Here is a 14,309-nt window from a genome sequence, read left to right on the forward strand (position 1 = left end):
CTTAGGGAGGAGGTAGAATCTGATCTGACATTCCTGGGTCTGCTGATAATGGAGAATCGATTAAAAAGGGAGACAAAGCCTGTCCTGGAAGAGCTCAGTGCTGCCCGTATCAGGAGTGTTATGGTGACAGGTATCTAAAACGGGTGGATTATTTATGTGGCCACTGGCCCAGACAGGGAATTCAACGATGTTTGAGTGAACAGCCTGCTGCTTTGTCACCACCACTGGTAGAAAGGCACAGACATTTGTATCTTTCAGACAATTATAGTCCAAGAAGAAGTGTTGTAATAATGACGTGAGGTGAAGCATGCAGGCTTATGTCCCTGACAACTTTACCAGGCTGTGTCAGATACCTAACTCTTAATCTGTCCCATTTTCACCACAGATCAGAGCCTTCCTGTTCCTCTGATGCTTTCTAGGGAGTCCATTTGTTCTCCTGGTAAGGTTATCAGATGACACGCACAAAGACATGTCATGCAAGATCCCCTTTATAAGGCCTCATGAAATCCTGTTGTCATAGATGAGCAGAGATGGAGCGTGACTGCCAGGACAAATCACTGAACCTTATGACATCTGGTAACTCATGCTTACCAGTCCCTATTTATCCCATTTTTTTCTTGAAGGGCTGGTTTGGATTTGGATAGGATAACCCCCAGTTTTTCCATGGTCCAAAGATATTTTTCCAGGAGTCACACAGATCTTGTCTTCTTGGGCTTCAGCCCTTTCAGCACACATTCTACACCAAAGCCATAGGGCAATTGAAGAGAATCAGTGATACTAGCAGCAACTTAGCAGTGAATCACTTATTGTTTTTTGTCTAAAACACATAATCTAGGAGCATGTTCCCCATTTGGATTTCTTCAAGCTGAAGATGAAAATAATTCACCTCCAGATGAAAACGCAAATATTTCATTTAATTATTGAGACAGACCTCGTCTGCAAAGTTTTGATCTTTATCAAAAACTTTCGTAGGCACAGACACTGAAATCTTACTGATTCTTCCGGATATGTTGGAAAACTAGGAATTGAGGAAAAGGCTAATGTTTCCTCCATAAACAATTCTTCATTGCAGAAATTTTTAGATAATACTCCCCTTGATTTTTCTAGGTGACAACATTCAGACAGCTGTAACCGTTGCCAAAAATGCTGGGATGATTTCTCCAACAAACAGAGTGATTCTTGTGGAAGCAAACAAAATACCTGGATCTTTTTCAGCATCTGTAACCTGGAAACCACTGGAAGAAAACAAAACTGAAGATTACGGAAGCCTGGTGAGCATATGAGAAGCAGGTGTTTTGCAGCAGAAAAACAAACAAAGTTGGAATGCTTTAAATAATGCAGTGGCATTATGCTAGTATAACAGAGACCGGTCATTCACCATCATCTGCATGTCAAAATGTTATGTGCTAGAAGCGTTTAAAAAGAAGGGATCTTTATAAAAATATACTCCTCTAGATCTTCCTTCCTAGCATATTATCTTGTGAACATGATTTTGCTAACTGCCTAGCTAGGTTTGAGAACAGCTTTGCAGAAATCAAAGAAAGATTTGTCTCTACCTCTCATGCTTAGCTGATGCCAGTTTAAAGCATGTTTCCTTTCTCTGCAAGGTAAATTTGATAGTATAGATGTGGCCTTAAAATCTGTGGAACTGCACTGCCTTCTTCAAGCAGGTGGAGAGTGAGCACTTCCCCATACCTGCAGAATTAAAACACAGATTAACTGTGGAGAAATTGCATATACACAGTGAAATGTAGGCTACCTATGCTAAGAAATTATATTTCATCAAGCATCTCCACAAAGAAACTGAGACAAAGACCAGTTACTCTCTCCTTGAAGAGTATGTCTGAAGGCGCTGACCCTTCTCTGAGAAGTATTAGAGTCAGGCAAATGGTAGGGAATCTCTGCAGGGGCTGTTGAGGGGCTTCTTTCCACCAAAGCTCAGCCCGAGCAGCATCTTCACTCTATTTCACTGCCAAAAGGCATGCCTAGCTATGGTGCCCATATGCTTTCTCTAGCCCCTCCCACAGTGCAGCCCACCAGATTGGTACTGTTGCATAAATTCTATCAAATGTGGCAATGCTGACGGCCAGCTTTTAAGACATATGAAGCACCCAGTTCACACTGAAATTAATGGCATTATATGCCTAAATCCCTTTACAAATCCAGGCAAAGGCAATGGGCCTTGAACCCAGGTCTCCCAGCATCTTCACAAGTGCCCTCCCCATGGTATGTCCTTTTCTTTGTCTGTAGTAGTGCTTCTGTAAATGCACATAGTAGCTTTTGAGGGCTTGGGAGCAGCACTCATTCTGTCTTGTTGTATAGGAGGATGACAGTCAGACTGAACGAAGAATCAGGCTGGGATTGGGATCAGGCCAGTATCACTTTGCCATGAGTGGAAAATCTTACCAAATTGTAGCACAGCAGTTCAGGCATTTACTTCCAAAGGTAAGATCTGGATTATTTAACTGGAGTAGGCTTGCCATTCAGTAGATTGGGATTGTTCTGATAAAATTAGCTGAAGAGGCCTGTACCAGGACATCTTCTGGGAACAATTCTAACCCTGAAATACTTTTGGGCTGGATGAATCTCTGATATTAACGTATGGGGAAGAATCTGAAAATCCCTGGATTTTTTCTGCACGTGAGAGGAACAGACCTGCCTTTTAGTGCGAGGACATGACTTGAAACATTTGTGCCCATATGCCTGGCCCGCCTGCACTGATTCTCTTATGTTTTGGAGAACAGGAGAAAACATGGTATTCCACAGCATGCAATTCAGCATGACTTGTCTGTTTTATGGAAAGGGTAGTCTCATGAATTCTCCTCTAATAAATCCCTGCCTGGTAATCTGTGTTCATCAGGTAACTCAAATGACACACCAGGCCTTTTGTCCTTATTGTGATTGTTATTTTTTCAAAATATTATTTAAGATACCTTTTATTTTTGATCATCAGCCTTTCTTGCTTTGGAGTCTAGCATCAGTTGTTTGGAAATGTGGATTTTTGGTGGTTTCTATTCCAGATTATCACTGAAATCACTGTGACTCTTACCTCAAGTGCTTAAAAAATCACTTCTTCTTCTCCTTACAGCTCCTGCTGAATGGAACAGTTTTTGCTAGAATGTCTCCTGGTCAGAAATCCAGTCTTGTAGAAGAGTTTCAAAAGCTGGAGTAAGTTCATAATGAGCACTAAGATTTAGGAAGTGTTTGATGAATTTCCAGGCTTGAAAAGAGTCTAGTAAGAGCTAGCTTTTGTCTAACATAGCGCTTCCTGGAAGTGCACAAAACTGAAACTTCCACAGACATACAGCTTGGCAATTAAATTCCAAAAGCCTGTTAAAGAAGAGACACTGAAGTCCGTGTTAGTTTGGCAACCCAGCAAAGACCTAACACTCCCATGATTCTGGGTTTCCTTCGTTCATGTTATCTTTCGTTCTTACTTCTCTTTCTGGGCCTGAAGGAGGGGCACTTTTCTACCCAAGATTTTTAGGAATGTCTCCCAGCACTGCAGCTTCTCTGATGCTAGCAGTCTTTTTACTGCACTATTGCTGACTCAGTGTGATGGGTTAGAAAACATGGCAGGGCAGTCTGGATTGGTATGCCCTGTTATGCTCACAGTCATAGAGGTGTATATATGTTCCTGAGTCCCAAGTGTCTTGTTGCTTATTATTCAGCTATTTCGCAAGTCTTTTGAAGACCCCCACCCTCACCTCAACTAGCTAGCCCCTGGCCTTGCCCTAGAGCAGGGTAAGCTTTAGGCTGTTTCAGATTATCAGCCTGGTGTGAGCAGTTGTGAGCACCCCAACCACTGTCTGGCCTCCCTGGACCACCATCAATGCCTCCCAGTGAGAATTGCACTGAAATCCAGGCCTCAGCAGTAAAAGACACAAGTGAGTCACCTCCTGAAGCACTACTGATTTTACTCGGATGCTGCAGTTATAAGGATTTACTTTTAGGGCTCATCATTTCGCAAAGTTATTTCAGTCTCAGGGTGGGGAGCTGTCTCCAGATATCCTGTTAAGCCCACGTTCTCCTTCTCTCTCTACTCCAACTGCCTCTGTCACTCTGTCTGCCCCAAGAGATTCTGGCAGGACTGGACCCCAAAGCAATATCTGTTCCCAGGGAACATGAGATACCAGTGCCTGCAATCCTTCCTTTCTGAGCAGGGCTGTCACCATTAGCCCTTTCCTCTGTTATGATTGACCTTAAACCCAGTGAAGGTGGGAGTCTGAGTCCATTGTAGTGAACATAAAACTTCATGCTAATGTGTTCTTCAGTCCGTCACAGCAGAAACTCTTTACTGTAGATACATCTGAGGTGCCAGCCCAAGGCTTATGCACAGTCCGAAGTCCCGGACTTGTATTTCAGTCTTTCAGAAGCTTTCCAGAAGGGCTTTTAACAAAAAGCTCGCATGACTTGCATAAATGACTCACATGGAGGAGGCTCTGATTCCCTCTTGTTTATAGGTCTCACTTTCCCCAGAACTGAACTGTAGGTCACTTTATTTTTTAGTTACTTTGTGGGCATGTGTGGAGATGGAGCCAATGACTGCGGGGTAAGTGAAAATTCTTTACCATATATTTATTTAAAAAATGAAAAATGAATGCAATACCAGTAGAATATCCCAAACTGAGCACATGCTGAAGATGGGAGGGCTCTGCTTATTCACAGAGCAGCTCTACTGGCACCAGTACTGATTCAGGCCTTATCCCACAGTGTGGTCCTTACCATGCAAGAGCTGTCCTAGGCAGAGATTGTTGCAGTTTGTGGGCTCAAGGACTGATTCATTTCCTTCGCAAAAACCACCAGAGGATTCTCTAAATCCTCCAGTGGGGTTTCTGTCAACATCTTCAGTGTCCGGGGGTGGAGAAGACTAGGGTGAGGAGGAGTTTCCATGGGGAACAGCTGTAGCCCTACAAGGTTTTTGTAAATGCACATTTTAGAAGTGCAAGAAAGTTTCTTTTCCAAAAGGAAGGGTCCATGTTCAGGAGGGACCCATAACTCCCTTCTGGGCAGGTTCAGTTCACTCCATGACTTCACACATCCTTGTGGCAGTGAGAGCAATGCCGCCTAAGCAGTGAAGCACTCACTTGCCCTAACGCAAAGTCCCAAGGATTCTGCTGCGAGAAGCAAGCAGAGAACCTAGACTGTCTACATCAAGTGTGACTGCAAATAAGTGCTGTCAAAGGAGGCAGAGCCAAACCTGGCTTCTGCAGCTGGTAGTGGATGGCTTTGGGGTCTGTGGAAAATTGACTTTCCCATGCTCACATCCCCATTCTTCTGGACCCGATGCCTCAAACAAATCCTACTGGAGGAACCTTTCGGGTGGAGCACACCCAGGGAGTGAAGAGGGACTGCTGTTCACAGAATGCACCCTGTAATAAGGGGTCACTTCTTGGCTGACATGTCAGTTGCTGTGTCTTCCTGGTTTGTGAGTGCTGAAGAAGAATGTGACTTTCAGGCTTTGAAAGTGGCGCATGCAGGGATATCACTGTCGGAGCAGGAGGCATCTGTGGCTTCACCTTTCACATCCCGAACCCCCAGCATAGCATGTGTGCCAGAGCTAATCAGGTAAGCATGGATTTTTGTTTCCTATTTCATAAAGGAGACATTTCCCACTCCTCTCAAATATTAGTGTTGGGTGTTACCACCAGGCCGGAATGTACATATCTAGAGAAAAATAAATGTCTTTGACCTTGAAATTGCCATTTGCCCAGTTCCCATCTGAAATTCCTTTAAGATATATTAATTCCCTCAAAACTACAGGAGGAGGGCATCTGCAGCTGAGTTTTATGTCATTAGCAGTATTTTAAATGCAAAAGAAATAGCAAAATGAACAATGCTCCATAAAGCTGATCAAATGTCCACCAATCAACCTGTACACTACTGTTAGGTCCTGCCTCTGATACCCTATGCAAGCAAAACATTAGCATCTGTTATGCCAGGGTCCTGATTTTGCTGACTGGGGCAGATGAATAATCAGGGAGAGTGCGTTACCCTCGTTGGATACCATATGTTCAGTAGGACTTGTTAATTCGAATTCACTGAGCAGCTGCTTGGCTTTGTATGTTTTTCCTTATATGGAGTTGTTACCTGCACTGTTAATGTCAGCAGGAAAACTCGCTGGGGTAAGTTGAAGTCTTGGGAACATAGATGACTAGAATCAAGCCCTTTTGCTTGCAGCAGGATTTCTGCAAGTGAGGATTTTACTTTCATTCAGGCCACATTTTATTTATTTATTTCACCTCTCAGCAAGATACTGGCAGACTTCTCTACTTGTGACATGTGCCTTGTTTTTCAACAGTGTTTTGAGAAGACTGGCAACAGAAGCAGACCCATCACCTAATTGCTGTCCTTTATTCATGTCTTCACACAGGGAAGGCCGTGCTGCCCTCGTCACTTCTTTCTGCATGTTCAAGTACATGGCACTGTACAGCACCATTCAGTACCTTGGTGTTCTCCTACTGTACTGGGTATGTCTTGGGAACATGTTGGCTAGAACTGGGTGGGCTACTACTCCCTTGTAGGAGGAACATGGCATAAAAGCCCCAATAAAACTAGGGTATGGAGCTTTACCTTTATCTGAGCTGCAAACTTCTGTGGTGTGATCATATGGTCCTCCTGTACTCTCAGCTGAAAACTGGAAAGATTCTTCCCATTAACTTCAGCCAGTGGGCTCAAGATCCAAGCTGGGCAAAAAGAAGTCTGAGATACTGAACAGTGTTTTGGATGAGGGCATATGTCTGTGAAAAGGGAGAATCTGGTGTAAGCATATGTTGTTGCAATTTATTCAGCATTTAAAACATGAATTAACTTGACAGTAAGCAAAATCCCCTGGAGAGCCTTAAACCACTTTTGCATGGCTTCTTCCCAAATAGAGAGGAGGGCTTTGCATTCAGAAGTCACCCAGCATTGAGAAAGCACGTCTCTTCAAATAACCTTCTTTTTTATTGCATTGAGTGAACTGGAAGCGTTGTTAGTCCCAACAATGCACAAAATGAGAGTATTCACTGCAGGCCCAATGATGACGAATCTATTGGCAGGGTGGTGGATTGTGTGGTCCCCTTATCTGCTGGGTAGCATTTCAGAACAAACAGCAGAGCATTAGCTCCATGAAAATAATACGGCTTTCTGGAGACGATATAAACAAGCCTACAGCAAATGTCTGATTTGTGATTTTTTTTCTTTGTGTTCCTCTTTTCAGCAACTAAACTCCTTTGGGAATTACCAATTTTTGTTCCAAGATCTGGCTATTACCACTGTAATTGGTGTGACAAGTAAGCCCCTTAGTCATCCTATATATTAATGAGAGAAGGATCTCAAATATTTTTCACCTCCTTGGAAATGCATCATTCTATGTACAGAAAGGAAGAAAAGAGAGACTACATAGAGTACAGGATGTTTAGATTAGTAGAGGAGGCGTCTTGTTTGAGAAAAGCTCTGAAATAAGATGGGTAATTCTTAGTGGTGCATTTGCTGAGCGTGTAGGTGGTTGATAACTGGGATGTTATCTCTGGAAGGAGTAAAAACAGACCTAATGCAGTGGAAAGTCTATTCAGGCTTTTTCCTGTTGACTTAGGAAGGCAGATTAAGAAGATACTTAAGGATCCATGCCCAAATGAAAAAGTGTAGGGATCAACTGTTTGGGGTCCAACTTATATTTGAAGCTGTGTAGGCAGGAGGCACAAGAGGAAAGAAAGATGAAAATGGAGAAGAAAGAAATGACAGATGTCAGACACTACAGAGCAGGAAGTTGTAAGCCAAGAGTGAGAGAGGAAACCAGTACTGGAGGGGAAAGAGAAAGACAGGGTTGTTGAGGTAGAGTAAGTGCAGGGAGAGGTTTAGAAGCAGGAATGGCAAGGACAGGGGCATGAAAAGCGTATAGCAAAAACACATAGCTGTCTTCCATCCCTGCTGGAACACAGACAACTGGAAAAGGCCTTGATTAAATCAAGCCTAAAAGAGTCAGCCACAATACTGGGTGCCAAAAGCTACCTTGCTGTAAGTAGCCCATTTGGAACACTGCATCAAGGCTTTCTATATAGGTCAAATAACCAGGCACTAGGTGCGTAGTCCAGCAGGATGCACAAAACATGGGCAACAGAAAATCCCAAGCCACAGTTGACAAGTGACAGATAGAGAACAGGAGAGCCTGAGCATGTCCTTATATCCTTGGGCCTGACAGTAGCCAAATAAAATAAAAATCCAATGTTTTATTTTCCAAAAATGCCTCATGATAGTCAGATGCCATTAATTAACCTCTTCTGTGGCCAATAAGATTTTGTAAGAAAACAACTCTGTATTTTGTACTTGATATAGTATTTGTATGTATTATAAAGAACATTATAGACTGTGAAAAGGCTGGCCATTGATAGCAGTCAGTAATATGCAGCAGCATTGCTTGTATTTTGGACACACTAGTAAACATGTCTGTGCATGTTTCAGTGAGTTTCACAGGTGCCTATCCAAAGCTGGTTCCCTACAGGCCTCCTAGCCAACTCATCTCGCCCCCGTTGCTGCTCTCTGTTGTACTTAACATCCTCTTCAGCCTCAGCATGCAGATTTTCGGGTTTGTGGTGGTCCAGGAGCAGCCTTGGTATTCCAAGACTGATATACACAGGTAGGTCCCCTTCTCGGGCCTCTGGGTGACATAGGGCAGACCTAGTGGGACAGGTCTGCACGATACTGTTGATCAGCAACTACAGGCCTGATCAGCATCTGCAGGCAGACCTTGTGCTTCCCCACAGGGTGCAAACACATTAACCAGTGTTGTCCGCAGGTCCCTAAGCTGTCCAGCAAGTCTGTGCAGCACAGTGCAGGTGGTGAGAATGGTTCTGTTGAGCACAAAGAAGAGTATTTGATTGCAGGGACAACCAGGGTATCCAAGTAGGTTTAAGCTCAGACTCTGCCAAGTTCAGCAAGCTCAACCCAGTGGGTAGGATTGAGGACATTGCCAATAACCTACATCCCTGTGATAGCAGGAGCAAATAATGACTGTGAGGGAGGATTCCTGATAGTGGTAGTGGAAGCTGGGGGAAAAAACCAGGACAGTGATCATTTGCTGACCAGTGTGACACTCTTTTTCAGCGCCTGCCTCTCAATGAACAACCACATGGAGAATTCTTCCTCTATTTCCAGCCTGGGGCTCCATGGGTTGAGAGATGGAGCCTATGGGCAAACGGACAATGGCTACAAGAGCTACGAAAACACCACAGTGTGGCTGCTAAGTACCATCAACTGCCTCATCGTAGCACTAGTGTTTTCCAAGGGAAAGCCTTTCAGGCAACCCATCTACACAAACTGTAAGTATGGGGAGAGAGGGAGAGATCTGTGAGTAAGTCAATTCAGGAGGTCAATTCACTAGGGAAAAATTAAAACTTGACCAAAGTAATGCCAGCCAAAAAAGCAGGAGCCCAATATTAGATTTCTAAATTACTAAAGGCCACTTTTTTCAGAAGTTTTAGTGCCAGTGGCATCCTGTAACCAGCAGCTCTCTGAGCTGGGCCCACACTTTGTGCTTCTGTACTGCTAAACACTTGGCCCTGGCATTTGGATTTCTGAAACAGACAAATGGAGTTTGATAAAAACTTTTAAGGAGTAGCAGGAAAATGGTGTTGGCTGGCAGAAGCATATTACTTAAGGCAGCCTGAATAAGACATCTCAAGGAGAGCCAGAATTAGGTGGTCTCACTTTGCTTTAGTCTTCAGAATAACTCTGGAAGAGCCCTATGCCTGTCTCCCCAAAGCATGCTGGTTGAGCAGTATTTGAGAGAACTCATGTTCAGGGCATTCTTTTGGGCCCACCTCAGAAGAAAACATACAATGAAATCTGTGCATTTGCAGAGGCCCTGTTTCCTATTTCAGAACCAGAGACATTTAGCATTTGCTAACTCTATGACCAGTAACTTCTTTAAAGAGTAACTTCCTCTGCCAGTAAGGGCCAAAGGAAACATCAGAAGAGGCAATAACTTGAAGGGGCTGTAGTGAAGCCTAGTAGGTCTGTTCTGCCTCTGAAAGGCTGTCATGTGAAGGGAAGATGAGCACATGTGATTGTGGCAGTTCTGGAAGTTGCAGTGAGGTGTAGGGGAGCTGTTCTTTTTCTCTGTGGGACAAATCCTGCAGCTGTCTCTCAGGCAAAGCTCTGTTCAGTTCTTTTTTGGCTGAAGAGTTAAATTAATGCTGCAGGTTTCATGGCTTTGCTGTTTTGTTATAGCAATAGTGAGGAGAAGACATTCCTCCCAGATAGCAGAAGAGCGGGTCATCAGTCTCCCAGAACCAGGCAAAACCAGAGTGAGTGGCTGGGGAGTGAAGTTTGGTGCATGCCAGCTGAAGAGAAAATTAATTTACTCATCATTGGAACATTTGCTTATGGATGGGGAGGGCAATAGATTCTCCGTTACTGAGATTCTTTAGATCCTGATTGAGAGCAAAGTCTTGATATCACTGAAATTGAGGGCAAAGTTCCTAATCGTATCAACAAGAGCAAGACTACATCCTGGACATTTTTCTGAATGACAGGAGACACTGAGCTCAGAGTGAGACTCACTGGAAGGCTCGAAGGCTTCTCAGACGCGAGAGGTCAGATAGCATGTTCAAAATACTCTTTTGGCATTTTAAATTTGTGGCTACAAGGCTTGTCCCAGCCTCACATATATCTGCTTGACTGAGTAAAGCTGGGGTTTTACTCTGTTCATTTTTCTTTTGCTGAAAGTTCCTTCCTATCTTATGGATTCTTTTTTTTTGACTGTTTGACACAGAAAATGGTTACAATCTTCTGTAGTAAAGGCAAGCAGCTGAAATTGCTCATAAACCTGTAGTTTTATTTGCTTGTTCTTGTCCCTTCAGATGTGTTCATACTGGTGCTCATAGGGCAGCTGGGCATTTGCCTCTTCTTGGTGTTTGCTGATATTGATGATCTCTACTCTAAGATGGATGTGAGTATTGTTCCAAGGTGGGTTTTCTTCCTACTGCCAGTCCCATTATAAGTGCACTGGGATTGTTTTTAACAAAAGGCACAGACTTTTGCAGAGATACATGGCATCTCTAAAGACAAATTAAATTTAAAGAGATGGATTTTAGATGATGGGATCAAGAACCTTCTGTAGATATGGTAGCTCCAAACTAAGATCTATGCATTCTGACACCTGGACAGCTACACATGTACGTTTGATTGTTTCAGCGCATTGCCCATGCAACAGAAGATGACATCACTAAGCTTACCATGCTTGGTATGTTGGTAGCTTGATAGTTGTGAAGCCAGGAGAAGAAAGGGGCTAGGCCCTGCAAGTTTAAACTAAAGCACCATGCACTTGTGTTTCTCAGGCTGTGCTGCTCTGCACACAGATCCTCTTGCACAGAAGATCTGCCAGTCGGCACTCACAGCAGCTCTCGGTTCTCAGTCCCCAATATTTTCAGGCTCCCTGTTTAAATTTCAGACAGCCTGCAGTTTCCTAAGGCAACATTTTGCTTTAGAACAGTTGTAGAGAAAGACTAGTGGGGCTGTCATGGCAATAGAGGATCTGTCTTGATCCTTGATTTATAAATACCAATAGGGCTTGGCTTATTTAGTCTGGCAGAATGCAAGCTGGGAGTTGCCTTGTGCAAATCCATCCTAGGGGAATTGCAGGGGAAGGATAAGATCTACGTCAGCCGTAGGACAGGGTTGTCAGTGGACCTGGCAATTAGTATGTTGAGTCTGGGAGATGTTAACCTCCTCCACTGTGACACCCTCACAGCCTTGTGCTAGGAGTCACAGGAACAAATCAACAAAAGCAACACGCAGCTATTTTTTCAGTACATTTGTAATCAGAACGATGAAGTGTGGTGGCTTTGAATAACAAGTATTGAACATGATGCTGCTTCCAGTCCTGTATCTTTGCGTGACAGTTAGCAAGTAGATTTAGAAATGGAAATAATGAAACTTGGAAAGAGAAACATAGACAAGGGGAATGGACCTGGATTTTGAATGCCAAGCAGTCTAGCTAAAGCTGCCTCACCATGTAACTGTTTCCAGAGCAGCAGTTCAGCCGGCAGACCCAGTTAAAGAATCTGCCACGAGATGGCACTTTAAAGCAAGTCTTAGTCCTGTTGTGGGCTGTGGTGACACAGGACATTGTCAGCACTGCAGCTGTGAGGGGCTAAAATGCCCTTCGGGAGAACTGCAAAACTCCCAGGCTGTCTGGAGGGAATACATTGGATTTGCTGAGAAGAGAAAAGGAGGGAGTGGCAATAAGAGACTCTGCAATAGCCTAGCCCTGGAGAAACTGCTGATCCAAATTTTGGATCTGAGCTGATCTCCCAAATAAGTTGAGCTACAGCCAGAAAGCCAGTGCTGCCAGCTGTGAGAAGCTGGAGCTGGGTTTTCTCTGCTGCATCGTAAGTTTAAAAGCATCTTTATCAGTAATTCCTCAAGACAAGTAGCAATATTGGCTCATCAGCAGTGTACAGCCAGTGTGGGATCCTGGCTTTTGATGACACGAAGCTGGTGAAGGGTCTAGAGAACAAGTCCTATGAGGAGCAGCTGAGGGAACTGGGGTTGTTTAGCCTAGAGAAAAGGAGGCTCGGGGAGACCTTATTACTCTCTACAACTACCTGAAAGGAGGTTGTAGCGAAGTGGGTGTCGGTCTCTTCTCCCAAGTAACAAGCGATAGGATGAGAGGAAATGGCCTCAGGTTGCGCCAGGGGAGCTTTAGATTGGATATTAGGAAAAATTTCTCCACTGAAAGGGTTATCAAGCACTGGAACAGGTGCCCGGGGAAGTGGTTGAGTGTAGACGTGGCACAGTGGAGTTGGCAGTGTTAGGTTTATAGTTGGACTCGACGATCTTAAGGTTCTTTTCCAACCTAAATGATTCTATGGTTCTATGACACCAGCTCCCACCTAGTCTAGTGTGCACGCATGTTGTTAACAGCTTCCTCTGCTTTTTTCCCAGCTCGTTTGCACCCCTACTACATGGCGGATCTCCATGGTGATAATGCTTATAGTCACACTTGCTGTGTCCTTCCTTGTTGAGGTGAGCATGCTTCATTGAATGTACCTGTCAGCACTAACTAGAGCGACGAAAGGGTCAGGTCTCACTCTTTCTCCCTCCTCTTCAGCCCAGCTTGGGCATATCTAGTAAAACAGGAGCCATTGCTGCTACCTCACCGTTACTCTCTTCCTCAAAGCCCACATCTGAATGATCAGATATAAGGGAATGCAAGGCCCAACCACCTTTTCTTTCCTCTGATGAGTGGGATGTATCAGGCCCTGCCCCAGGCTAGAGAAATATGGGCAGTCTTTGGTATTTTCTACTCACATCCTGAAGACTGTCAGGAGGAGCTGGTCTTGGTTTTCTGGTGGAGAGCTCTGGTGGAGCTGATATGAGAAGTGGTCAGTAAAAGCCTATTTAAGGGATGTGGATGAGCAGGATGAAGAGGGAAGACTGCTGTCCAGGTCCTCCAGAATCTTCCTTTTGCTCTTGCTTTTACAGGAAGCTGTCATCGAGAACAGACCCTTATGGCTGCTGCTGAAAAAGACTTTCCGGTACCACTCAAAGAGCCATTACAAGAGGCTGCAGCGAGCGTTGGAGCAGGACTCAGCCTGGCCACCTCTGAATGAAACTTTCTTCTCAGATTCTGTGGCAATATCAGTAGAGGGAAATATGGGAGGCCATAGCAATCCAACATTTGACAGCAATGAGGACGCACTCTGAAGGCAACTGCAGAGGACGCGTGTCTGGGACAGTTGCAGTTTGCTGTAGAAAGACTATCTCAGAGATATAATAAAAGAGGAAGGACCGACTCATCACTGGCCCCCCATTCAGAGACTAACCAACTCTGGCTTATTTTTAAATTAACTGGAAGCAGAAAAGCTGGCTGCAGTAGCATAAAGCCACAACAGTGTTTCTCCTCTCCCCTTGCCCATGTATGAATGGCTGCCAGCTGTAAATGGAACAGCTTGCTGAATATTGGCAAAGTATTCACAGTTGAAACACCCCATTGCTGCATCCCTCTCTTGAACTGCATTATGCAGTCCATAAAGGTGGGGGCTTCTCCAGATGAGAAGTAGCTAATTCAGATACCAGCACTCCTCTGGGGAGATCCCGTTCAAGAAAACAAGTAGAACTTGCTCCTGATAGAGGCTGCTGAACGTAGGCAGGTCCTGGGATTCCTATAGCCCTCGGGGTTTCAGATACTGCTACCTGGTGTCTGGTGTGTGTTGGGTTTTTTCCCCCTTCTGGCAATCCTTGGCTTTCTGGAGCTGGAAGGAGCTGCAAACAGCCAAAGCATTCTAGAAGCATCCACTCCCAGCACCATTATGCTCTTCCCATGA

General features: G+C 44.4%; 1 protein-coding gene across 1 annotated transcript in view; it reads left to right on the forward strand.

Annotated features, from left to right (window-relative positions):
• LOC142085895 (putative cation-transporting ATPase 13A4) overlaps positions 1-13,782 on the forward strand; it is a 41,835-nt gene extending 28,053 nt beyond the window's left edge. The window contains exons 18-30 of the mRNA XM_075158423.1: positions 6-130; positions 1,108-1,271; positions 2,323-2,445; positions 3,089-3,168; positions 4,510-4,552; positions 5,459-5,568; positions 6,374-6,470; positions 7,202-7,274; positions 8,443-8,617; positions 9,085-9,299; positions 10,842-10,930; positions 12,928-13,008; positions 13,468-13,782. Coding sequence (XP_075014524.1) covers positions 6-130; positions 1,108-1,271; positions 2,323-2,445; positions 3,089-3,168; positions 4,510-4,552; positions 5,459-5,568; positions 6,374-6,470; positions 7,202-7,274; positions 8,443-8,617; positions 9,085-9,299; positions 10,842-10,930; positions 12,928-13,008; positions 13,468-13,689 — 1,597 coding nt within the window. The 3' untranslated portion in view covers positions 13,690-13,782. The remainder of the gene's footprint in view (positions 1-5; positions 131-1,107; positions 1,272-2,322; positions 2,446-3,088; positions 3,169-4,509; positions 4,553-5,458; positions 5,569-6,373; positions 6,471-7,201; positions 7,275-8,442; positions 8,618-9,084; positions 9,300-10,841; positions 10,931-12,927; positions 13,009-13,467) is intronic.
• Positions 13,783-14,309: the final 527 nt, after the last annotated feature.

Source organism: Calonectris borealis, chromosome 9 (genome assembly GCF_964195595.1).
Source record: "Calonectris borealis chromosome 9, bCalBor7.hap1.2, whole genome shotgun sequence".
NCBI classification, from domain to species: Eukaryota; Metazoa; Chordata; class Aves; order Procellariiformes; family Procellariidae; genus Calonectris; species Calonectris borealis.